The 25,967-nt window shown below is 34.7% G+C and overlaps 2 protein-coding genes and 1 long non-coding RNA gene across 3 annotated transcripts; 1 reads left to right on the forward strand and 2 right to left on the reverse strand.

Annotated features, from left to right (window-relative positions):
• Positions 1-2,938: 2,938 nt before the first annotated feature.
• LOC145555897 (putative inactive receptor kinase At3g02880) lies at positions 2,939-6,301 on the reverse strand. Its single transcript, XM_081617614.1, has 2 exons — positions 4,740-6,301; positions 2,939-3,745 (listed from the first exon to the last, which is right to left on the reverse strand). Exons 1-2 carry the CDS (start codon positions 6,115-6,117, stop codon positions 3,111-3,113), a joined length of 2,013 nt encoding a protein of 670 aa, XP_081473740.1. The 5' UTR covers positions 6,118-6,301; the 3' UTR covers positions 2,939-3,110.
• Positions 6,302-14,125: 7,824 nt separating this feature from the next.
• Positions 14,126-15,208, forward strand: LOC145642815 (protein FAR1-RELATED SEQUENCE 8-like). The gene has a single exon (XM_081693980.1). The coding sequence runs from the start codon at positions 14,126-14,128 to the stop codon at positions 15,206-15,208; it is 1,083 nt and encodes a 360-aa protein (XP_081550106.1).
• Positions 15,209-19,348: 4,140 nt separating this feature from the next.
• LOC145555899 (uncharacterized) lies at positions 19,349-20,600 on the reverse strand. Its single transcript, XR_014091611.1, has 4 exons — positions 20,328-20,600; positions 20,098-20,181; positions 19,916-19,990; positions 19,349-19,435 (listed from the first exon to the last, which is right to left on the reverse strand). It is a non-coding gene; the product is annotated as an uncharacterized LOC145555899 (long non-coding RNA).
• Positions 20,601-25,967: the final 5,367 nt, after the last annotated feature.

Here is a 25,967-nt window from a genome sequence, read left to right on the forward strand (position 1 = left end):
CCCCTTGCCTCCACCCCCACCGGCGACCAACATCGTCGGCGGCCACCCTTCCCCCTGACCTTATGCCCCCTACCATCTGCATCCACTCCCCCCCTAAACAACCATCCTCGACACCCTAATAAAACCCCAAAAACGAAATCTCCAAAATCGAAAACCAAATTTTGGTTTTCGATTTTAAGCGAGGTGGTTCAGGGGGTGGAGATGAGAGGAAAAAGGGTGGTTTGGGTTCGTCGAAGCAGGGAGGGATGAAGTGGAGGGGGTTATGAATTTAGGGAAATCGATATTGGGGTTAAATTAAAGGTGTCGAAATCCTAGATTTTGATTTTTGGAGATTTTAATTTAGGGTTCCGGCGTGGTGGTTGTAAGGGGTGGAGCTCGGAGGGGATGAACTGATTTGGGTTCTCCGGCGTGGGGAGGGGGGCTTTGGTCGTCGGCGGTGGTGAGAGGAGGAATTTTCGAGGGAGAAAGAGAGTTTGCGAATCGCGCGAAGGGTCGCTGGGTGCGTTGTCGGCGTGGGCTGGCTACACTGGGTCGCTGACAGCGCGGTTGTTCAAGGCTGGGTCGCCGGCTTGGTTGTTCAGGGCTGGGTTGCCGCGGTGGGGACTGGTTGGAGGCGGGGATATGGTGGTGGCAGTGATAGACGGTGGTCGGGCTTAGTCATGGTGGGTGGTTTTTTTTTAAAAAAAAAGTTTTTTATTGAGTAATTAATTTACTAATTTACTAATTTAATAAGCAACCAATCATAAGCCACCACGTGGCATAATTAGCCTTAATGACTAACGGAGTTAATTGTTGTTAGTCATTAATGGCACTCGGTGAATTTTTTAAAAACTCGGTGGCATTTGGTGAATTCTGAAAAGTCCGATGACATTTGGTGAATTTTTAAAATGCTCAGTGTCATTTGGTGAAATAGTCGTTTTAAAAATACATTTGCACTTATGTTGTTTACTTTCCTAAAGAATCCTACTTGTTCTAATTTCTAAAGGCTTTAAATGACAATTTATGTTAGCTGACCCATATCAATTTGAGATTAAGACTTTTTTTTTTACCCTGTTTAGGGTTAAGTACTACAATTTGAATGAAAAAAGTAAAACAAAAAAAAAAAAAAATTTGAATGACATTTGTTTCAATAGACAACTTGAATTTTAAATACTAAAATTTAAAATAGTTGATATGTTGACTTTGCATTGAGATAAGTCTAAAAACACAACATTTGTTTTTAAATTTTAATAAAAAAAAAAAAAACAAAACAAAAGTAAAGACATGCAGATTATATAAAGTTACTCCAATTTTTTGTATAACCTACAACGGAAGAAGTAACGTTCAAGTTTTAATTTTCAGGCGCCATTGGATCTTTGGATGTAGATAATGGCTAATATCGCAAACATTCTACCAAACTCTTGACAAAATCACCCTAAAGGCCAAGGGGTTGACTATTTACTGATTCCACAAACATTATTTACAAAATCACCCTAAAGGCCAAGGGGTTGACTATTTACTGATTCCACAAACATTATTTACTAGGAATGATTCTTATATGAATATGAAAAGTTCTCCGGGTGAGTATACACTAATTCAACAACTCTTATTTATTTACTTTGTATATTTTACGGAGTAATTATGAAAATTAATAGCAGGAGGACAAAACCAATGAAATTAAGGAATTTAAAAAATGGAATAATTTCTTAGATGATAAGTTTTTATTTGCATTTGAGCTACAAATCATTTGACCTATATATATTCACTTATAATAAATCAACATTTAGCTTGCTATTCCTCTGACAATTAAATGAGAGACAAATCGATGGGTCATGCATAGACATCACTTATGTAAATTGACACAGACATTCCTCTGACAAACCTCATTATTTCTAAACAAGAATATTAAGCAAAATTGCAAGGGACTCATTGGCACGGCACGACATATCCTACACGATCTCTTATATACAACCTACTTTAGTACCATATTCATTGACAAGAAGTTCTTTAAACGAATAACAAATTACAACCTATTAGGGCTAAAATTATTCCTTAGTACCATATCTCTTGGCTTGCTAGCGTGGCCCATGCCTAGCTCTATACCATGCTCACTTCACCTCATTGTATAATGTATATGCCATTACAATATCTAATTTCATTTTGGGTGTATTAGGCCAAGGGAACGTTGTTAAAGGACAAGAGGGCCCACAATAAAAGATGAGAGAATAAAGCTAAGTCATAATATACAATAAACACGTTGTCTTAACGTGCAATTAAGTGGGTATCACATCTAATCCGGCCCTCCAAACACCTGTATGCATCTAAACAGGAATCAAACACTAAAAGTAGAAGTAGTTGTTTAATCTAAAAATAAATTCTACTATTTGTTTGAAAAGAAATCCAACACTACTTTTACTTTCAAGACTAACATTCGGTTGTTCAAAGAACTAATCAACTCCCCTAACTTCTTTCCACATCAAAAGAACAATGTTTTATCTACTTCGTTTTTGTTTTTGTATAAGTTTCACCAAATTAATCTTGCATCAAAAGCAAAATTCCTAGAAGACAAAAAAATAGGGCATAGTATTAGGAAAGTGGTACCAAAGAATAATTGGATATAATTATGGCAACAAAATCAACCGGGACACTTTGAGGCTAGGGCCCGTGGTTCCAGTTCAATAGGACACTTCTCTCGATAACATATTACTAGTATAAGAAAAGGTATTATGAAAGTAAAGAGAAAATGAGGATTTATGAATTATTCACATTTCATCTCCACACAACCAACAATCAATGATGTTGAATGTAAGTACAAAAACATTGGAATAAAAAATTACAAGTGAAAAAGAAAAGATAAATGGTTCCTGAAAATAAACAAAATTAATGGAAAAAAAAAAGAATTTTAAAAAATAAAAAAAAAAATGAAAAAAAGAAGAGAAAAGTAAGTACACAAAGAGCGTTGATGGGGGGAATGAATCTCAATCAAACAAGGAGAGTTTTAAGAATAAACAAACAATTTTGAATATTTCTATAATTGAGGTAAACAATTGTAAGAATTGATAGTGTTTGTTATCAATTGATGTTGCTGGATGGACGGATGTGCGCACCTGACACGGATTGTATAGGGAGGATTAGCTTGGTTTGGAAGGTGTGTTTTCTGGATCACTAATGATGTCTGCAAGTGGGTCTTGTCCGGACGATAATGTAGATTGGCAAATTTCCTCAATGCGGCTGGTTACATCACCTATTGATGGTCGACTGTCTGGGTATTGGGCACAACAGTCAATTGCGAGCTGCAAGAGCTTAACCATCTCCTCCTCGACATTCTGATATCTTAGGAGCTCCATGTCAAAGACTTCAGCAGCCCACTCTTCCCGAACAACTGACTGCACCCACCGTGGCAAGTCCACCCCTTCTTCGTTCAAGAGAGCATGGGTAGGAGCCTTGCCTGTAAGCAACTCCAGGAGGAATATACCAAAACTGTACACATCGGCCATCTGAGATACCCTACGAGGATCAGTGATCTCTGGTGCACGATATCCAGCTACACGGTTTGGAGTTGCACTTGGACTTGCAAGTTGTGCAAGGCCACTATCTGACACTCGAGCTTCATAAGAGTTGGTAAGAAGGATGTTAGATGACTTTATGTTACCATGGGAAGCTGTGGGGTTCTGTGAATGGACGTAAGTAATGCCACGAGCAGCTCCTAGAGCAATTGCAGAGCGAGTTTCCCAGTTTAACGGTGTCCTCCCACCTCCTCTGTTACCTATTGAAAAGAGAGGAAAAAAAAAACAAAATTTTCTGTTATTTTCTGTTGTAAACCTTATTTACATTTACTGTAAACAAGCGAATCTTCTGCAAGAGCTTTCAATATACATACAAATCTACATTGTCAACATCAAAATTCTCAAACAATGCAAGTAGTTATTCATGATTGTGAAATTAAGAAGAAAGTGGGGCACATATTATTAAACGGATCTTTTGTTGTAGGCTACAAACTACGACACAACAGAAACGAAATAACTTAAAAAAACAACAGCTAACAAGTAGCATCAAATGCCAAATCATCAGTTGCGACATTAAACTTCATGTTAACGATATACCACACAATTAGTGTACAATTATGATTTGGTGAAGGTTAGATGATAAAAGTTTAAGTAGAAACCCCAAAACACAACATACCCAATACACAATACACTATTTTCCAGGCATGAACTTGATGTACAACCAACTTCATAGACACCCACTAACTAAATTAGCAAAGAACATCAACACCAAAAAACTTAAGCAACAAGATTACTCCCTAGATAAGAATACGCGCTTGATCATTGACCAGATCTCAAATCCGAGATTGTATATAATATGGACTCAGCATATAAAAACACTTATAAACACTTATCATGACTCAAAACGCAAGCAAGCACTTTTAGTAATTATAACAAGATTACCAATAATCAATGTAGTTGTCTCAAACCAGCAAGGATTTTTTACTCCTAGCCATGTATGTATCGAACTTCTAAACACCTCAAAATGTTTATATTGTTTCTAACATACTTAGATCCAATAAGAACTGCGGTGCATAGTATACAACAGAAAAAGATCCAGAAATCATGAGCAAATGCATAATCATCATGATTCATGAAAGCAATAAAAAAGTTCACAATAGACCTAATAATTCATTCAATCAACCAAAAGCAAACAACAATACTAAACAAAATCTACAAAAATTGAAACACATGAAAATAATAGTAGTTTCTTACCATGTAATAGAGCAGACAAACTGCCCATTGGGAAGTAATCATAAACTAGAAGCTTCTCATTAGCACTACAATGGTAAGCTCTAAGACCCACCAAATTCTCATGTTCTAATCTTCCAATCTCCTCGAGTTTCTCTCTAAATTCTTTCTCCGTCACTGTCACATCCTTCAATCGCTTCACAGCCACCGCCACCCCGTTATCCAAAGACGCCTTGTAAGTCGTCCCGTAGTTGCCTTTCCCCAATACCTCAGCCGACGCCCTCAACAAATCATCCAGATCGAACACTCTAGGCCCATTACCGAAAAACACCAATGTCTTGTCCACACCACCTCCACTCTTAGCACTGGATTTAGCAGCAGCAGCTGCAGCAGCCGCGGCCACAGCACCTGAGCTCTCACCGTTCCTCTCAGCAGCTCGCTCCGCTGCCCCTGACTCCACATCAGATTGCTTAGCACCACCACCACCAGCAGCACCAGCCGCAGCAACTGCATCCACAGACCTTGTACCAGGCTGTTGCTCAGTCTTTTTGTTTTTTCTACAGCAGCAGAAGAAAATTAGTAGCAGAATCACCAGCAATGCGATCACACAACCAATCACAATCCCCGCGATCGCCCCAGCAGACAACTTTTTCTTCTTCTTCTCCCCACCATCACCATTTCCACTATCATTCGGGTTGGCAGAAGGTGCAGTAGCAGCACAAGCCGTCAGCGAATTCCCTTCAAACGCCGTCGACGGCATCCCGCAAAACTGCGAAGGGATACTCCCAGTTAACAAATTATGAGACACATTAAACTGCTTAAGATTACCAATCTTCAAATCTGGAATCGAACCCGTCAATTGATTACTCTGTAAATACAATGTAGCTAAATTAGTCAGATTATTAAACCCTAAAGGGATCCCACCGGAAAATCTATTCCCGGCCAAATCAAGCCGGAACAAATTCTTCATCGAGAACAAAACCGCCGGAATCTCGCCGGAAAGATTATTATGCTGGAGATAAAGATACCGAAGCTGCGACAACGAAGAGAAATCATTCGGAATATTCCCGGACAACGCATTATACCTCAGAGATAAAAAATTAAGCGAAGTAAGATTCCCCAAAACATTATTCGGTATCCGACCTATTAATCCGACCCCGGGCAAGTGTAGCTCGACAACACGACCGTTTGTATTACATACTACGCCTTGCCATTGGCAGGCGTTGGAAGCAGAGGTGTTCCAGCGGCCGGGGAGGGCGGCTTTGAGAGCGGACAATGCGCGGGAGTCGGAGGGGTTGGCGTCGGCGGGGGTTGCGGAGGGGAGGAGGGAGAGAGCGAAGGTGATGGCAAGTAATACGACTAGTAAGGGTGGTTGTGGTCGGAGTTTGGTGGTTGACTTCATTGTTGTTGGAGAAGAGGAGGAGATCGGAGAGAGTGAAAGAGAGAGTTTTGGGTTTTGGTTTAATTGTTGGAAACGGTAATACGTTGCATTTTTCCACACGGAGAGAAGGAGAGAGAAAGAGAGGGGACAGTGTGTATAGACAGACTATAGAGAGTAAAGATTATAGAAAGTGTGGAAGGAGAGATTGGAGATGAAGATTGGTTTAAGTGGGGTTACCGAGTTAATTAAAAACTACGGACTAACTGCTGTGTACTTATTAGTTATATTTATTGTATTTAATATTTTTGTTTAAGATTTGCGTTATACTTCTTCCGTTTTATAAATATTGTACCGTAAGTTCTTAACATGGGTCCTTATCTTTATTTTATTCCTTTCGTCTTAAAATACTCCTTCAGTCCCTTATTGATAATTCCTTATGAGCAATTTTCACAGGAATTTATAAAAATAAACGAATAAGTAGTAATTTAAGTATATTGGAAAGATTAATTTACATTGGATATACAAAAAAAAGTTATGAGAGATAGTAATAAAAGTAAATAGAAAAACAAAATTTACATGGGAAATTTAAATTTGCAAAACTATCATTGTAAATTGGAGATAATTTTGGTAAAAAAAATTAATATAAATAGTTGTTGGAAAATACAAATGGAGTGAAACATTTTGTAACTAAAATTTAGCCATAAAGGACTATCAATAACGGACAAAGGGAGTATTATTAATTTTTATTTTTTTTTATTTTTTTTTTATTTTTTTTTTTGCAAAGTATTATAAGCAAACTATAAGGCCTTGTTCACTTCAACTTATTTTTGCTGAATTGAAATTATTTTTACTGGATTGAAAATTGTTGCTGAACTTAAACTAATTTTACTGAACAAAAATTATTTTTGCTGAACTGAAATTTTTTTTTATTGATTCTCTATTATATTTTTTCTTTAAATTTACTAATTTTACTGAACTGAACTTATTTAATTTTAGTGAACTGAAAGTATTTTTACAAAATATTATTTTTTTAAGGTGAAGTAAAGAGGAACACTCACATACTATATAATTAATAATTGTAAAAGTTGTACACAATTTGTTTTATTTTTATAATCAAATGAAAATAAATAAATAATATCAAATCTTTAAATTCGATTGCCTTTCTTAATTTTCAAGATTTGATCTAATTGCCTACACTAATTTATTTTTGTAAGTATGTCAACAATATCAATAAATAAATCTTTTTATGATATTGTCAAGATCTACAAATTGATAAATTTTTAATTCCCTAATTTTCTTTTCTCAAATAAATAAATAGATAAAGGAAATACCATTTGTAATTTATTTTTTTTTTGAAACAAATCAATTCATTAATAAAAAGTCATCCGGCATCTACAAATGAAATCTAAATTAACAAATACATAAAATTGAATCAAATTAGGTTTTCCTTCATCAAAGCTACGATCGTTGAAAAGATCTTGCACTGTGGTACATCTCTCGCACACATCGCTGGAATATACAACATTTTCGGAGAGACAATCTAACGATTTGTTGTAGCCGTAAGGATGATTCTCATCTGATTCGCCTGAACGCATTTGAAAATTTGATAACCGTTGTGATCCCGAACAAATCTTCACCAAAGAACTGACAATAGGGCAAAAGATGATTACTTTTTTGATGAACCCTAACACAAAAACAAACCCTAAACAAAAACAAACAACTAAACTAACGACTCCGCCATAGGGAGACACTCCACCATAGGGAGACAGACGAATATCTACACTACTTGTGTAGATTTATTGAAATTCAAATTGCAAAACTAAATAAATTTAAAGGAAAAGGGTTGAAAATAGTCTAATTTTCGAAGAAATTAGACTATTTCCGGCCTAAACGACCAAGATTTTGGAGAAACCCTAGAAGAGAGGAGGAGAGGAGAGGAGAGGAGATGAGATGAGAGGAAATGAGAGTATTAAAGTTTCCTAAAACAATTACCATTTGTAAAACTGTGTAATGCATAACTTCAGGTATTGCTATGTTTGTATCCCTCTCACATCTCTTATATTGTTTTTTAGAAAAAAAATTTATTGTTTGATTTGTGGGATTATGGGCTGGAAATGAGATTATAAAAACCCAATCTCCATAAACCAATGTTTGATTGATGGGAATTACATTAAAAAAATGGGAATGGGCATTGTTTGGTGGAAATGATCAGATCAAAGAGTGAGAATTCGCAAGTTTAGGGGTTGTTCATATTTACTGAACTGATTTGAAGGGAACTAAAATTAAGCTGAAGTGATCAGGTCCTTAGTAAAGACGCATACTTTGTACTTCCAATCTGTAATGGTAAAGGTAAAACTAGTTTAGAATTCTCAAGGTTCTTAGAGATTGAGTTGTTCCTACGCACTGGTTAGATGGGTGTGCTCATCATCATCAGTTCCTTAGTTGGTCCGTTTGGTTAGCTGGGTGTGCTCGTCATCGTCAGTTCCTTAGTTGGTCCTTTTAATTTACGTGTTTGTTAGTTTATAGTTTGTTTGTCTTGTTCTTTTTAGTGATCTTTGTAAAAAAAAAAATAATAATAATAAAAAAAAGGGTAAAACTAGGAGTAATTTTTTAAATTTTTTATTTTGAATTCCAAAAACTAGTAAATTTTAATTTGTTTTTTAATTTGAAAAAATCAATTCGTTAATAAAAAATACGACATCTAAAATCAAGGGATATTAAATGATCCACCACCAATTCTCATTCTCACTTACACCCTCTATTCCCCAAATTTTCATTCCTCCATGCTAAGCGACTTAGGGTATGTTTTGATTTACTGAATTGAACTAATTGAAGCTGAAATGAACTGAATAGGGCTAAAATGAATTATTTACGAGAGAGATAAATTTTAACTAAACTGAAATGAACTGAACTGATTTGAACTAAATTGAACTGAACTAAACTGAAATTAAGCTGAAGAGAACAGACCCCTAGTAGAATTTCAATTTTTTTTTTATCATTTTATCGTTTAGGCCGAAAACAATTTAATTTTCACAAACTCTTAATAACATCCGGTTTACACTAAATTAGTGTAAATCGGGCTGGCTGGGCAACTTCATCACCGAGAAAAACACCCACCACCATCGCCACTCCCTTAGCTTTTCCCAAGAATCCGGCGTCCCCCTCCGATTTCGACCTTGTTGACCACCCCAATCCCCCGATTCCAACGTCGCTGACCTCCCCCCATCCCCCGATTTGTCGAGTTTGAAGTCCGGGATTACAACAACTCCGAATACCTCGACCCCAATTGCATATATACCTTATTGTGGGTATCTATTATTTCACCTCATCTACTTTGATGGTGGCAAACATGGGGCGGTGGATACTCTGTTTTGGGTTAACTTTTGTAAAAAAAAAAAAGGGTTACTTTTATGAAAAAAAAGGGTCACTTTTGTGAAAAAAAAAAGGTCACTTTTGTGAAAATATGGGTCACTTTTGTAATAAAAAGGGTCACTTTTGTAAAGAAAAAACGTCACTTTTATAAAGAGAAAGGGTCATTTTTCACAAAAATGTTCGATGTACAATAAAATTATTGTAAACCGGGGGCATGCAAAAGGAGTTGTTTAATTTTCTTTTCTTCATATATATATATATATATATATATATATATATATGTTCACGCATAGTGTATATGTTCAGTCATGGTGGAGAGTTCCCCCAAGGCCCCAACCCATATAATGCATTAATGTTATGCAATTGTTAAAAACTTTACAAAATACATTAGGCACCTACTCCGTATTAATTATCATCAACTTATGTTTTGGGATTTTACAGTTGTGAAATTAGGGACAGGGAGTAATGAATTTTTATTACTAGTACATGTATTTAAAAAAAGTATAATTAAAAAAAGTATAATTAAAAAAAGTTAATGGGGTTGGAAGATTAGTTGTTTGATCGCTGGTCAGTGGTCATTGTCTTCTGATTAAAAACAATACTTTTTCTTTTCCTTTTTTCTCTTTTCTTTTTTCTTTATCGAATATGTAAACTGGCCTAAGTTAAATTTCTTTCTCATTTAGGTTTTGTTTTAGTGATTGACTGATTGATACTGCACTAACTTGTGGCGATACTGAAAACGAGGAACACGATTCTTTATCTTTTTCAGGGGTTTTTAAGGATTGGAACATGAATCCGGTTAAAATTACTTTTTTTTGGTCTTGGTCATTATGGTCAATCTGTGATAAATTTACATTGGGCTTGATTGATGTAATATGGAGTAATTCTCATACATTTTTTTTTTTTTTTTTTTTTTTTTTTACAAAAGAAACTAACAAAACATTAAAAAACATAAAACAATAACTCCCTGCAACGAGCTGCAACAGCTAGAGAATGCGCCTCATCTACTGAAGATCTAGAAACCTTGTAAATGGAGCAGGCCACAAAAGAGGACAAAATACACCGGATTTCATCGACAATCCATGTAACCAAGATATCCACCGTACTCGAAGCCGACAGCAACTGAATCATAGCTAAACAGTCACTGAAAATTCTAACCTTAGTGAACCCTTTTTTACGAACATGTTGAAGACCCCAGAGACAAGCTAACAATTCAGAATGAAGAGCAGAACTAGCCATACAAGCCCTAGCCCCACCCCCCAAAACCTGGGACGAAATAGGATCCTGAAAACACCAACCAGCCCCCGCACAGGAAGAACCCGAATCCCAAGCACCATCACAAAAGAACAAGACATCATATATCTCCGAGGGAGCACCCTGCAAAATAAAAGCCCGAGGACAAGGGGAAAAACCAGGAGGAGAGGAGACCAAGACATTGTCCAGTTGGCGAGCTTTTTCGCTTCGAGTGCTCCAGGACGAGGCTAAATCAATAATAGTATACGGAGAATACACTTCTAAGCGGAATCTGGCCCCATTCCTAGTAAGCCAAGTCGCCCAGCAAAGGCCAAAGAGCTTATCTAAATAAGTCCGGTTTTTAGAAGCAACAGACTGCATAATAGCCCCTGCAAACCAAGACTGAAAAGGGATGTAATCGACAGGAACCGGAAGAGAGCCCAGGAAACCATACCCCAAATCAATTGAATAAACTGACAACCACGGAAAATATGAGCAACAGATTCAGATGCACAGCCACAAAAAATGCAAGTAGGGTCAATAGGTAGCCCCTTTAACACAAGTGAAGACGCAGTTGGGAGAGCATTATGTAAAATCTTCCAAACATGGAAACCATGATTCTTTTATATATTCAGAGGTGTCAAAAACTGATTCGATTGATCTATTTTGAAATTTTTTTATTTACTATGTTTTTATTGATATGAATACAATAATTCAGCAAAATTCACATTTGGAATAAACCTGACCTGATGCGACCTCACCAAACCAACCCGAACGCTCGAATTGACACTACCTCTACTCATAGTTTCAATTGATAAAATTAAAACTACGTAAAATAATATTGATAGAAAAATTCTTTAGTGCTCGATTGGTCAACATGAAAATTAATTTCATGGAAAATAGTTTCCTTCACACAATTTTTTGAAATGGCCCTAAGTTATTTGGTTCTTCAAAAAAAAATTGCAATTCATAAGAATTTTGAGTGACGTGGGTAATTAATTTCTCATATAAGAATAAATTTCTAATTCCATAAATATACAATCTCTCCATTTTTGTCCATTTTCACCTTTTGTTGTCCAGGCCCATGTCCTGACACTTTCATGACATGCCTTGCTATTTTCAATTTCATGTTAAGTCATATTATGTCACATAGACTTATCTAGTCTCTAGCTAATTCTCATCTTTAGTGTATATTAGCTTATTAAGTACTTATTAATAAACTTGCAAGTTTATAATGAACAACGATAAAATTAATATTCAGCTATCTGTTAGAAATATTTTGTGTGGCATAATTATATTAAGAAATATTATATATGACATAATTTACGTGACGTATATTTATTTCTCAAAAATTTCACACATACATTATATTCCCTACTCCATCATACACTCCAATATCAAATCTTTAGTATCTTCCGCAACACCAATATGGCGAATATCCAACACCTACCAACTCATAATAAAGTTATGAACTTATAATTGCAAGAGGCTCGACGGCTTATGCACCATTTTTTGTCCAAGTATCTTAATAAGATACAGTCACACATTAAACCATTAGGTTCAACTTTACACCAATAAACAATTACATCGTACACTCACCAACATAAATAATTCTAATAGTATAATAGATTGATAAATCCCATAAAATAAAAAATTTGAATATATATATATTTTTTATATGTTGTTGATTTGCGAAAGTTCCTCACAAAAGCGAAACACATCTTCGTAGCCACCGCCAAGAGCCAGCAAGCTATTTAAGTGCAGTAGCTGGTCCATTATTATGTGTTTATTTTATGTACATATTTCAATCATTTTTTTATGATATAACAATAATATTATACGTACAATTTGTATAAGTTTCTCGAATGTATAATAAGTAAATAATATAATTGAATGATACAGAACAAATTTTAAGAAAACATTATGGTATTCAAGATACCAAATGGATTGTTTAATTCCTATTGTGTAGGCTTAGTTGACGTTAATCGTGTCTTAAGAGTAGGGTGAGTATTGAGTAAGTAACAAGTTTCTAAGACATTGCCAAAATGACAAAACTTTTTACCAATGTAGCAAAGACAATTATATCATGATATCTTAGGTAGAAATTTGGACATTGACTTACTGGCCTATAAAAAAGGCTATATTAGAAGAGACTAGGAGAGTTTGGCGTAACACTTAGCTGAGTAAGGTGCTGGACCAGCACACAAATTTAATGAATATTAAATGTTTTTGGTGGGCCCCTATCTTGTATTTGTGTGTATTTTGTACGTATAAACTTGTATGCCCCAAGTGTATACATAGTTGGCGCCAATTTAATCCGTTATTTTGCAAATGGGGTTGATTTAATTCATCCAGAGACATAGATGAGAATCTAGGGTTCTTCATCTCATCTTCATCTGTTGAATCCTCATCTTCTCTCAGCCCCCATTGTCATCTTCATTTTCTCGTTGAGTCCTCATCTTCTTCAGCCCCCATTACTCATTTATTGTGTGAATAATAAAGGGTTTTTGGGGTTAAAGATGAGGGGATAAATTGAATAACTGGGGTAAAAGCGCGTCAATTGTGAGCGGATTTAGCAATGCGGACATCAATGGAGCTGATTGTTGCTATTATAACTTAGTTGGCTGGAATTAGGTATGTTAACTGACTCTGTTCTTGGGATTAATTTGATTAGTGGATTTGTGCATTTTTGGAATTGGGGTTTGGTCTGGAACATATATTTGTTAATCTAGCATGTTTCACACATGACAATATTAATTATCACAAATGACAAAACTTTTGATGACTGTGGACAATGTTGTTTATTGCTAAAATTATTGGTTAGCTAAAATTATAGGTTAGGTTAGGTAATTAACTGTACACACAAATTCTATTAAAGTTTGAAATAAAACAATACTTCCTCCGTTCTTTTTACTTGACCCGCTTTGACTTTTACACTATTCACCAACCCACCTTTGACTGTCTTTTGTGAATTATAGGTAAAGAAAAACGTATTCATGTAGGATCTTGTTAGAATCGTCTAAATAAGTACTATCACAATATATAACTTTTATAATTTTTACTTATAGAGTATTAAAATTATTGATGGTTAAACTTGTGCATTGGCAAGCGTGATAAAAGAAACAGATCAAGTAAAAAAGAACTGAGGAAGTATTATTTATGACAGTAGACAATATTCTTTAGCTAAAATTATTGATGCTTAGCTAAAATTATAGGTTAGGTAGTTGGCATTAATTGTACAATATAATACATTGAAATCTCATGAAAGTTTGAAATAAGAGTAGGATTGATTTAAAAACATACTGGCTTTTTCTGATGTCATCTGATAGAGTACTTGTTATATAGATTAATTGTTAAAGATTGATTGTTTGTCACACATGTTGTTAACTTATGGTAAAATAATTTATTGAAGATTGAGGCAGTGATGTTAAGTTCAGAGGTTGCAGAAGATGTTTATGTTTCATTGTCTCATAGTGATGAAGGTGTTGCAATGGATTTGATAAACTTTGAGGAAGGGGCTGGTGTTGATATTGTTGAATTATGTCCATATGAAGATGGAGTGGGGATGGATAGTGTTGGAGGTGATGGAGGTAATATGGTGAATCTTAACATAATTAAAATAGACCCCCCACCTGAAGTGGGAATGATATTTGATTCATGGGAAGAAGCTAATATGTACTATAATGCATTTGGCAAGCAGGAAGGGTTTGGTGTGGTTCTTGGCCAAAGTGCATACAAAACTCTAAAAGATGGTCGCAAGGTTAAAAGTGATGTTACATGGAAATGTGAGTGTGTAGGTTTTCCAGACACCCGAAGGAGGGTTGGTGGGAAAAGATTATCTAAGGAGTTGGAAGGGGAGCCGGTTGCAACAAAGAAGTCGAAAAAATGTGGTTGCGAAGCCGGGATGTATGCTGGTTTAAGGGATCATGGTAAGTGGGAGATAGTAAGAGTGGAGTTGAAGCATAAACCCCATCAAGTATCACCTTCAAAATCAATGCTAGTGACAAAATACAGGTTGAAGGAGTTGGAAAAGATGTCGTATGTGAGGCGTAAACTGCATTTTAGAGACGATATGGGGCTCCCCGCTGCTACTATGCAGAAGTGGTTGGCTTGTGAGAGGAATGGGGTTGAGAATATGCCCTTTACTAAGAAGGATGTGAATAGTTTGATGTCAAGGGAGAAGAAGCTAAAATTGAAGGATGGGGACAGCAATGCTATGATGAATTATTTCCTAATGATGCAAAAGAATAATAAAAACTTCTACCGCATACATCGTTTGGATGCAAATGGGGTATTGCAAGATGTGTTTTGGGTTGATGCGCGTAGCAGAGCTGCATATGAGGATTTCGGTGATGTAGTGTGCTTTGATACGACTTTTTTGTTGAATAAGTACGACTTGCTCTTTGCAAATATTGTTGGAGTAATTCACCATGGACAAACAATATTACTTGGATGCGCTCTCATATCCCACGAGGACACTGAAACTTTTACGTATGTATTATTTTGATATGGTTTATTTTTGATTATGTTGATCTTGATTAGCTTGTTTTTTAGTCTCTTTATCTCTGAACTAATTGAATTGAGGTAACCATGTTAATATTTTTTTCATATCTGTAGACACCCATTTGTGTCTCCCCAAAACCAAACCCAGTGATGAGTACCTTTCACGTCGAATCATAATCGAATGAAGCGAAAGTGTGGAAAGTCTAGTGTTGCGGATAGTTTTAATTTCTTTTATCTTCTCTCTGTTTTTGAAAACTTATTTTAAGAAAACAGCCAATCCAGTTTGGTTGGTTCATGATATGGGTCCAATAGTAGTGTAGTTGGATGGGGCTTGACAAGAGCTTTCCAACGATATATTATAAGCCCAATTCCGATGAATATTGAGGAAATTATGGCCAATTTACTAAACTGGGCCTGGTTTGAGCTTTATATGCGGCCCAATGATCTAGGGGAGGGCCTAATATGATTTATCATTCCTAATGCAATTAGGAATGGTTTTAGTCTTCTAGATTCTTCTAGAAGGTTCTTCTCATTCCTAATTCAATTAGCATTGATAAATTGACTTTTGTTGACTTTTCAGAGTTTTAATTAAAATCAAATAGCATTTTCGAGGAAATTATATGATTTTATCCTCCAGTACGGCAAACTTATCTGATTTTCGAAAATGCGTTTAAAACAGGCTTGGCGCCTGACTCAAGGCATTGGCGCCTGACGCTAGTGTTGGTGCCTGGCGCTAGTTATCCAGGGTTGTGGTCAGCTCTGTTTTTCGTGCGCCAGACTCTGTTTTGTTTATTTTATCTTTTTGGCTGATTTTCTCTATAAATAACGTATTAAAAACTCCGTTTTCATTCACCAGTTCTCATCAACAGTCAGTTTTAATTAACATTCTTCTACAATCAGTTTTCATTTGCAATCATTAATTCTCTCATTCTCTTAATCATTCATCTTTCTTTCTTTCTCTAAACCTTGTTTTCACATACAAAATTCCGCATTCGCAAGATCTAGAAACACCTAGCCATATTCGAAGTTGCCTTCGCTCTAGACGTGAAAGGTTTAATTTCTGAGGGTTTGGTCCCAAATCTCTCTTTCAATTATTTAATTTAATTGTTTGTTTATTATTTTCCTTGAAGTTACTAACGTGTGTATTTTGTTATTCGAAAGAGGTACGAAGCATCAAAGTAAGTGCTTTAATGGTTTTAATTGATATTATGATGTAGAAATCATGTTTACATTATTATTATGATATTCCTAGTATCATGTTTAGGGAAAAGGTTATAATATCAAATATGTTTATTATGATTGTTACGATGCTTCCTATTTTCTTCCTAATATTTATTCATGTTAATATCATGTTAGGGTTAAAGATTTGATTTTTATTGCTTAGTGACATGCTAGGGTTTGTTATTTAATCTTGTTAGTATCATGCCTAGGATCTTGCTATTTTTTTTATGCTTTAATATTAACATGAACATGATTATGATTATAATTGTTATAATTTATGATGATTATGAATATTATTATTATTATAATTATTCATGTTTATTCTAATGATTGATTATTTATTATGTTGCTTGATACATTATTTATTGTTATTGCTTGATCACGCCTTTTATGCATGTTTAAAGGGAATTGGTATTTGTAATCACGCTTAATAAGATAATTAATAATCTTGTTTAGGGTTAATGTGATTATAATTCAAGTGATCTCCAATAATAGTTTATTTGTGCATTATATTCAACCAACATAGATAAACAGGTTTAGGGTTAATCATATTGATTGCATGTTAATCAGAAAGCGCACATGAATAAAGTAGAGGCCTATCATTAGGGCAGGTTCAATCTCTTTTAGGTTGGATTTGTACCTTCATCCCCGAACCCTTATTTGGTTCAAGACCTTATGGAGTTGACGATCTCTTGGATCGTTAAGGGGTGTAACCTTCACCTCGTGAACGATTTACAAGTTCCTAAAAAAAACTTGTTGGCGACTCTTTTGCTCTATCTTCTTTTCCTTTGGACGCCACCGTACTTTAGTGTATGATCACAGTGGGGTTCAAGCTAGGGGTTAACGCTTGAAATTTATTCCCTACACTTCTCCGTTTGAAATGTCTTCGAGTCGGGAGAGTGTCCATTTCTCGTTTTGGGTGGTTAAGTATACTGTATGACACCTCCTCCACAGTAAAGCACTATAACACATGACAAATTATTAGTATAAAACACATCAGCAGAAGATTCAAATGCCTAAAAAGAGAAAACAAATGACATGGAAGGTACGTGTATGTGTGTGTGTGTGTGTGTGTCCTGCACTATATAGTCAGAATACTATTACAGACAGGCTGTCTGAACTCTTAACTATGAACAGATGATCTTACCCCATCCAACTTTTCGATAACTCAACTAAAAGTGGCTATTTTGGATATGAAAGGTTGACACTATCCCTCCTTTACCCTAGCTCCGCAAAATTATTCCATTTCAATTAAGGAATGGGCCTACAAACCATTCGGTCTTACAAAGTTTTTTATCTATTTAATTGTAATTATTCATTCAGCTTTAATTTTGTAACTTTTCTTTCTCATTGTTGGGAGTTTTTGTCCCTCCTATTGTGAATTTTTTTTTTTTAAAAACAAGTCATGGTCAAGTTCCCCTATCCCACCTTCCAAAGCCCACCTTCCAAAGGAACATCAGAAACATGATGCATTTGAGATGGTGATGGGAAAAGAAAATGTGTTGCAACTTTTTGACCCCCCTCTCTCCTGTAAGCGTGTTAGCTTCAAATGAAACTAAAACATAATACAAAATGATAATTTGGCGTCCATATAATTAATCAGTTCAAACATTGCAACATATTAAGATATTAAACAGGAAAGTCAATAACTAGTTCATCAAATCTTCCTTTTTACTTAAGATAATAAAAAAATTTGATCCCACCATGTAATAGCAATGTAGCACTGAACAATTCTTCAAAAGGAAAAGTAAAATTTTTAGAGAAACCAAACATTTAGGAGAACATTCAACGTTAGTCATGAGTGCAATTTGAAGGGACTAAATCAAAATCAGCTCATTATTTGTTATGTAGTTCTTATTTGTTGAACAACTGAAAATGGCAGTTGCTTTTCAAGTCAAAGATCTCATAGAGTTTGTTATTGCAGAGATAATGATATACTCAACTGCCCTTGGCTACCTGTTGAAGTTTAAACAAGCCTATTTATCCACACCAGGTTCATTTCAGTTTATTATAATAAATGTAAAAGTTCAAAAACCATGAACTAGAACAAATTTTATTATCATAATTTCACTTTTACATATTGATGAGAAATTCAGAACATGTATAACTCTAAATCAATTAAACAAAAATCTAATGCACACTTACCCCAAGTTTCCCATAATCACGACTCTCCAACTGATCTTCCTTTTATGCTTTCTTTATTTCATCTGTGGTTCACACTTTGATGCGTGGGTAGACATCCCATTGTACAGGAATCCTTTGTAGTCTATCCAGATACAAGATCTGCATTGCATTTGTAGAACATGCATAAAAAATTATTAAAAAAAAAACTAGGATGAAAAATTAATTTAAAAAAATAAATTACACTTATCGCCAAAAAATACGTACAGCCCTCCAAGACAAAGTGCCTACCCAACTGCGTAGAACCTCTTACTAAAACCCTGTAGAGCATGGAGAAACTCATCCAAGACTAGAGAACACCAGTCATACTTCTTTGATTTGAGAAAAGCTACGGAAACTGGGTGCATTTGCTTCTTGCTCACTCTATGACAGGATGTTGCACAGAGAATGTTAAGCATTAACAGCACAAAAACCTGCTTGAACTCTTCCTCATCATCTATAGGGGCCTCAACTGCGTTTAATAGAGTGCTCCTATAAATACCAGAAGTACCGTGCCCCATATGAGTGTTGTACTTGTCATATAAATAGGCTTCTAAAGCCTCATTAACAAATTTCCTCAGAAGAGGTTTTTTCCCCTTCGGAAGGCCAAGAACCCACTGTACTTGGACTGCGTTCAACCGAATTTCTTTCCATCGACGGCCACCAGAATTTTATTCTTCACATCTACTCTGGCAACAATCCAATATGACAAGTTCCGTGGGAGACTTTTCCCGGCACAATACAACAGCTTTTCGAACCCCATATCAGATACAATGCGCCTCTTGGTAGGGTCAAAGGAAGCAACAACCCTCCCTAAAGTCTCCATGGCACAATTGACATTTGACATTATCTTCAAAATGAAAAAAACAGAACAAAATCAGCAACTTAAAGGATTAATAAGACAAGCAAGCTAGCAAAAAATGGAGAGAGCATACTAATTTGTTAAAGGATTAGTAAGACAAACAAACAAGACATAAAGAAAATCATCAACTTAAAGGATTAATAAGACAAACAAGACAGAAATAAAATCAGAGAACATATAAGCATTTAGTAAATTTCAACAACATTTTGTGAATATATAGGAACATAGGATGCATGTATCATGACTGTTATATTATAATTTAATTAGAACTGATGTATACAAAGAAACAACTCTACTTAACAAATGTACTATCTGACAATAGTGGAAAGTGTCCACCAAAAGTCAAGTCACTTGCTCTATACATGGTTTCTTTTCTCACTCAAAAAGTCAACCACAAACAATAAGCTGCTGCCACCAAAATAAGAAAAAGAATACCTCCCTACATATTTTGGTGTTTGCAAGGTATACCTTCTTGTGCTGGTAATAGGTTGCTATTACTTTGCCAGGCTCTTTAACTTGACCTCCCAGACTTTTTGAACTATCCTATTAGAATAAACAAAAATATAAGAAAAAGTTAGTGTTGTTTATCAGAATATAGTATCCAAATATATGCCTATATAAAAAACCTTACAAATAAAACTTCCACTCACCACATAAACAGCAAGATCAAGTGCCTTTGTACCACGATACGATTTATTTCTAGCTATCCGACAATTGGAATTCAGGCTTGGTTCCTACACATATCAACCGTGTAATGTTGCATTGTATAATGTTGCATTATAAAATACTAAAACCAAATTACAATATTAAAGTACAAATAATCCATACATTATAAAATACTAAAACTAAATTACAAAATTAAAGTACAAATAATCCATACATTTTCATCATCTTTGTCAGTCAGTTTTCCCTTCAACTTTTGCTTGGCCAACCCTTTTTCCTTTTCCTTTTTTTTTGCCTTTGTTTTGCCTTCGCCTTCTCTTTTAACTTCTTGCGAAGGGCAACAACTTCAAGCGTCATGCTTTCTGAATCTGCACTGAAACCTTCCGATTCTGAATTTGACTTGGGACTGAAGTGAGAATCAGATTCAGATGTCAAAGGTTGCTTGTCTTGCATCGCCTCCTATACCTTTTGCTTTTTTTATTGTCTTCTAATACCTGCATGCATGCATAGGGATATGGATCTTTAGCAAGTATAAACTTGAGATGTATTATAATAACAATATCTGACTCTAGCGATGCCAGGTTAAAAAAAACTACCAAGTGCGTAAAAAACTTTGACCAAATCCTAAACCAAGTCACAAATGTTCAACATATTAGAAGAGCCTTTGAAATCATTTACTTGTACAAGCTCTAACAAGTACAACAACTATCATGCATCACACTCATCATTAACCAACAAAACCCTTATTACCAAAAGGCAAACCAAAAACAAAACTAATTTAGTTTGGAATGTCATATCGAGAGACGAGAGGAGCACCATAAAAAACAAAGCAGCCACAAACACATGTGTAATTCAGGAAAATAAAACCAACCAACTAGAACCAGTCAATAACGAAAGTTGACCTATTTTCATCATATATAGTCTGGATAAACTAATTTAGTACACAACCCATTTGGAGGCCAAAACTGAAATACATTAAGGCTAATATGAGGCAAAAGTTTGTTTTGCATATAAGTACAAGTCCAACACATACCAAAGCAAAATATAGTCACTAAAGAAAACCTGATAATATAAAAAGGAAACTTCAATGAATATAATGACACATATGGGAAATCTACAGGCATTGGTCACATCTCAAACTAAATGAGATGATTTTTTGACATTTTGATTAGACTAGTTGGAAAGATTCAAACTAGAACAAAGAGGAAAAATTCACACCATATCCTAAAAAGTTCAAATCATAACAGCTTAAATAAGAAGAAGAGAACATAGTCTTAATAGATGCATGCATAATCATCAAAATTACTTTCCTTTCCACTAGATAACAAACTATAGGTGATGCAACCATAGTTCTTACCAAACAATCTAGCTAATAAATAGCTAATAAATCAGAAGATCCTTTCACATGAAACATTTGTTTAGGTCCATGACAACAAATGTTTTATAAACCCAACTCTTGGTAAAAGATTTTCTGCAAAAGTTTAAAGCTTGCCCCTAAAATTCACCCCACAAATAATTATCCTACACCGCACCTCCCTCTTCTTCTTTCTCACTCACCAATCACCCCCGCACCATCAAAACAGAGCACCCCCCAAAATAAAAAAAAACCCCATTTTCGCACCACCCATCACCTTCCCAAATGCCAAAAGTCGAGTACTTTATACCTAAATAAGCCCCCAAAAGTCGAGTGCTTTATACCTAAATTTTGAGTCTATTCGAATATTTCAACTAATTCAGAGTATAATTCAACTAATTCAGAGTATAATTCAACTAATTCAAGCAACAATTCAAATCGCATGCAAATCTAATTGATTAAAAAACCCAAAACCACAAAATCCCTAAATCCGCAAAACTTTAACTAAATTCAAAATTTAACAACCCTAATCTAGTAATTCGCAAGTCAAACACAAACAACATTTAATCTACAGTTAAAGCCTGGAAATAGACACCAAAATTCGCACAAATTTATAGAGCAAAAGTGTCCAATTTTTGAATTCAAAGAGAAGGACTAAACTCGTCGCCGCTCTATAATAGAAATGTTGAGAAATTTGGCTAGAAACACCAATCAATGAGGACCTTAGCTGCTTAGCTTAGAGAAGGAAGAAGAACACAGCGCCGCGAAAATGGAAAAGGAAAAGGGAAGCTTATGAAATTGAATAACGGGAAACGGGAAGTAAAAGTTTTTTATGTGTATAGGCATACGTATATTGTATTTTCTTGTTGTATTTTCTACCTTCATTAAACGTAAAATTCCAAATATACCCATGTGCTGGTCTAGCACCTTGCTGGTCTGAGCCAAGCTCGGAGAGTTTGTCCTATTACATAAATTCTCCAAAAAGATGGATGTACGTTAATTTATTATAAGACAGGTTAAAGTTATCTTTAAAATATTTAAATTAAGTTACCCTTTATATTAAAATTTTTTATTATTTTTCTATTTTATATTTAATTATATTAATCATAGGAAAAACGGAAATTAAAAATCCGACTTTTGAACTTTTTAAACTAAAAAATTCAACCTTGATTTAGTCCCACAAAAATCCAACATTTGTACCCACCTTCACCAATAGATCCATTACTTGTTGATGACCAGTTTTTGTAAGTTTTATGCTACGTATCAGCTATTAATAGGTCTATTTTTTTTTTATTTATTAAAAAACAAAAAATAATTAAAAAAAAAAAAAACAAAAAAAAAAATTCAGATAACCCAGCCCCACCTTCTTCCTTGAACACCCCACCCCACCGGCCATCGGAACCTAGCAACCCCTTAACAGCCACCATTCCACCAACCAGCCAATAACACCACCACCTCCACCAATCAGCATTACAAAGGTTACTTGTTCAGTATTACATGGGTTACTCGATCAATATTATAGGGGCTATTTTTTTCTTTTACAACCGGCCAGTCACTCACAAGACGAGACTATTTCTAGCTTCTTTTATTTTTCTTTTTTTTTTCTGAAGAAAAAAGTAATTTGTAATAAAGCGTAGTTAGACTATTCATTTACTACTAAATGAGTAAATGGGCACTAAATTCTAGAGTTACTAGGCCATTAGGACATATTTTTTCCATATTTATTAGAAATTACTTTTGTTATTGTTAAATTGAATGTATCCTAGTGCATCAAAAAATAAAATAAAAATAAAATAAAAAATCAATATCAGAAATTTATCAAATGTGATCTATATGCAAATTGGTTTTCTTTATTAAATATCAAATATGTAAATATTTTAAATTTATAAAATCTAATCATATATATGATTGGAGTCTTAAGAAGTCGTGATTTTGTTGGAACATTGAGGACTTTTATTTTGTTAAACCTTGAGAATATTAACTCATATCATCTAAAAGTTATGAGTATTTATTCATTAACCTTGGGATATAAGGTTAATTATCTTACTTCAAAGAGTCATAACAATGCTACCATTTTGGAGAGAGTTCTTGAATTTATTCACCTACGCTTTTAGAGTTGTTCAACAACCTTATAATTTCTATTGTTTTCCAATAGCTACTCATTTCTTTATCTCCCTTTTGGGTAGCAGTTCATGGGGATATTTTTATTTTTGATTGTTTGATTAATTATATGAACTATGGTTCTTTATCAATCATGATTTTATGCATTTGAATTATTGGGAATGAGGACAAAAATATTTTACATCAAACCTTAATTCGAATTAAATAATAATTGTTTCTTGATTGAGTTTAGTGGTTGGTGTTAGTTGATTAGAATAAGAGGAAGCTAAGTGTTTCAACCCAACCTATATAGAGACCAGTTTTATCATCAAGAATCATGGTGACAAGAAACAATTCCAGAAATGGAAATTATTTGAACAAGGTAGGAAGGCAAGCTTGACAGATTGCCAAGGATGTTATAACCACCAATAATCCCATAGTGGGGGAAAAGGTGTAACAAGATAGTGTTTAAAAGTGAAAACCACCTATATACTAAAAGGAAATCAATTCCCGAAGTTTTGTCGGTTGAATTAAAGAGCTATGCAAGTTGTTTAGAACCAATTTGTGTCCTGAGAATCTGAGAGTGAATAAAAATTGGTACGGTAAGTACTTGAGAGAGTTGGTTTTTACCATATCAGTGGAAACGAACAGGTTGTGAATACATCCGATCTTATTTGGGGACGTTTGAGATAACAAACCCGAAATAAGTTTTATCAGTTTTTCATGCAGATAGAAAGAAAAGATAGTGAGGTTTAATTAAGTGGAAATGAAAAATTGCTTGCTTTCGAGTAGTACTCCGAGTCGTTATGATCTTGAAGTTTTCAAGGAAGTGGTGTTGCTAAACGAGATAAAGGATGGTTAATGATGAGTTCCAATGGTAATTGTCAAGACATGAAGTTTTTGGGAGTTGGATTGATTTGTATAAAGAGTGATTAGTTCATGTATTCGCTGAAAGAAAGGTGAGACCAATGATGAAGATAAGGGATCAAAGCAAGAGAGAAGGTAGGCAAAAGGTCAACAATATGGCTAAAGAAGCTTTAAAGGAATATTTTGGAAATGGGAAGAAGCAGGAAGGTGGCTTGAGTAACTCTTAAAAAGTAAGGAAATTTGATCTATGAAGACGCAGTATACTTGGAAGTATTGAGAATATTGAACTATGGATATGAAAATGTCATAAAAGAGAAGAGTTTATGATAAAATTTATGAATTTGATTGAGATATGTTGATATAATTTGAGTAAGGATTTTACATGAGGTGATTGAAGTTGAGATTATTTAGGGGTCACAAGATTTATTCAAGGGATGCTAGAAGAAAGATTATGGATTGGTTGGAAGAGAAATGTAAGCAAGGGAAATATAAGGAAAGGATATAAAGGTTAAGTGAAGTTGGAGGTATTATATGAACATATTTGCATGTGGAGAAAGGATTAACGTTGCATTGTTTAAAAAGGGGTTGAAAGATAATATTGTAAGTCAGTAAGGAAAGGGTTGCATCGCCTTAGAGAGCGCACATCATTGTTATAGAGGAAGATGAAAGTGTATGTAAAGTACCTGAAGGAGATTGATCAAAGTGACAAAGAAGAATAACTATATTTTGATTTAAAGCGACGATTTGTTTGATCAAATGAAAGGAGCAGACATAATTTCGAGGTTAAACTTGAGGATAGAACTACTAAGTAAAAATATTCGAAAGGATATTTCGAATTTGACACTTATGACAATGTTTCGAACGATTTGAGTTTTCATGTTCGCCTTTTGGGATAATAAATCACCTATACTTTCTACGGACTTATAGAATCCAGTGTTTTCATTGAAGGTATTTTGGTGAAATTAAGAATGGGAAGGAAAGGACGATGTGAACATTTGTAATAAAGTATGTTGATGCTGAGATAGAAGCTAATGCACGCAAGTTTTTCCTAAGAGTAGGTTGTGATTGAAGAAAGGAACATTTTGGGAGACCTTGTAATAAAGTATAGAGGTAAATGTTGGTGTAGCAAGGATAAACAAAGATAGGAGCGGTGAATCATGGTCTATGTGATAAATCAATTTTTGTTGAGGTTTAAGTTGGATAACGGTGTGGAAGATTTTGATAGATTAACTGGAAGAATAACTGGAAGCTCGTGAAGAGTAATAAGTGCGAAATAAATTTTTATGGAAATATAATTATTTGAATGAAGTTTATAAGTTTAAGATAGACTTTCACACCTGAGGATTTGATCATGTAGCAAAAGGAATGATTAGAGTTCATAAAGGACTATAAACAAGACATTCAATATCGTTGGAAGAGAGGTAATGTAATGAAAAAGTACATTAGTGACGTCAAAAAATTGAATGAGAAATAAGGAGTTCAAATTCCTTGAGATTGTTGGTAAAAGACAAGTAAAGAATATGTTGGGGAAACTAG

This window comes from Chenopodium album, chromosome 8 (assembly GCF_948465745.1).
Source record: "Chenopodium album chromosome 8, dcCheAlbu1.1, whole genome shotgun sequence".
Classification (NCBI taxonomy): Eukaryota; Viridiplantae; Streptophyta; class Magnoliopsida; order Caryophyllales; family Amaranthaceae; genus Chenopodium; species Chenopodium album.

What these genes read in the sequence shown, in the direction of transcription:
- LOC145555897 (XM_081617614.1), bottom strand. Translation starts at nt 6,117, where the DNA reads ATGAAGTCAACCACCAAACTCCGACCACAACCACCCTTACTAGTCGTA. An exon ending in TTTGTCTGCTCTATTACATG is followed by an intron (nt 3,746 to 4,739) that starts GTAAGAAACTAC and finishes TCTTTTCAATAG; the next exon opens with GTAACAGAGGAGGTGGGAGG.
- LOC145642815 (XM_081693980.1), top strand. Translation starts at nt 14,126, where the DNA reads ATGTTAAGTTCAGAGGTTGCAGAAGATGTTTATGTTTCATTGTCTCAT.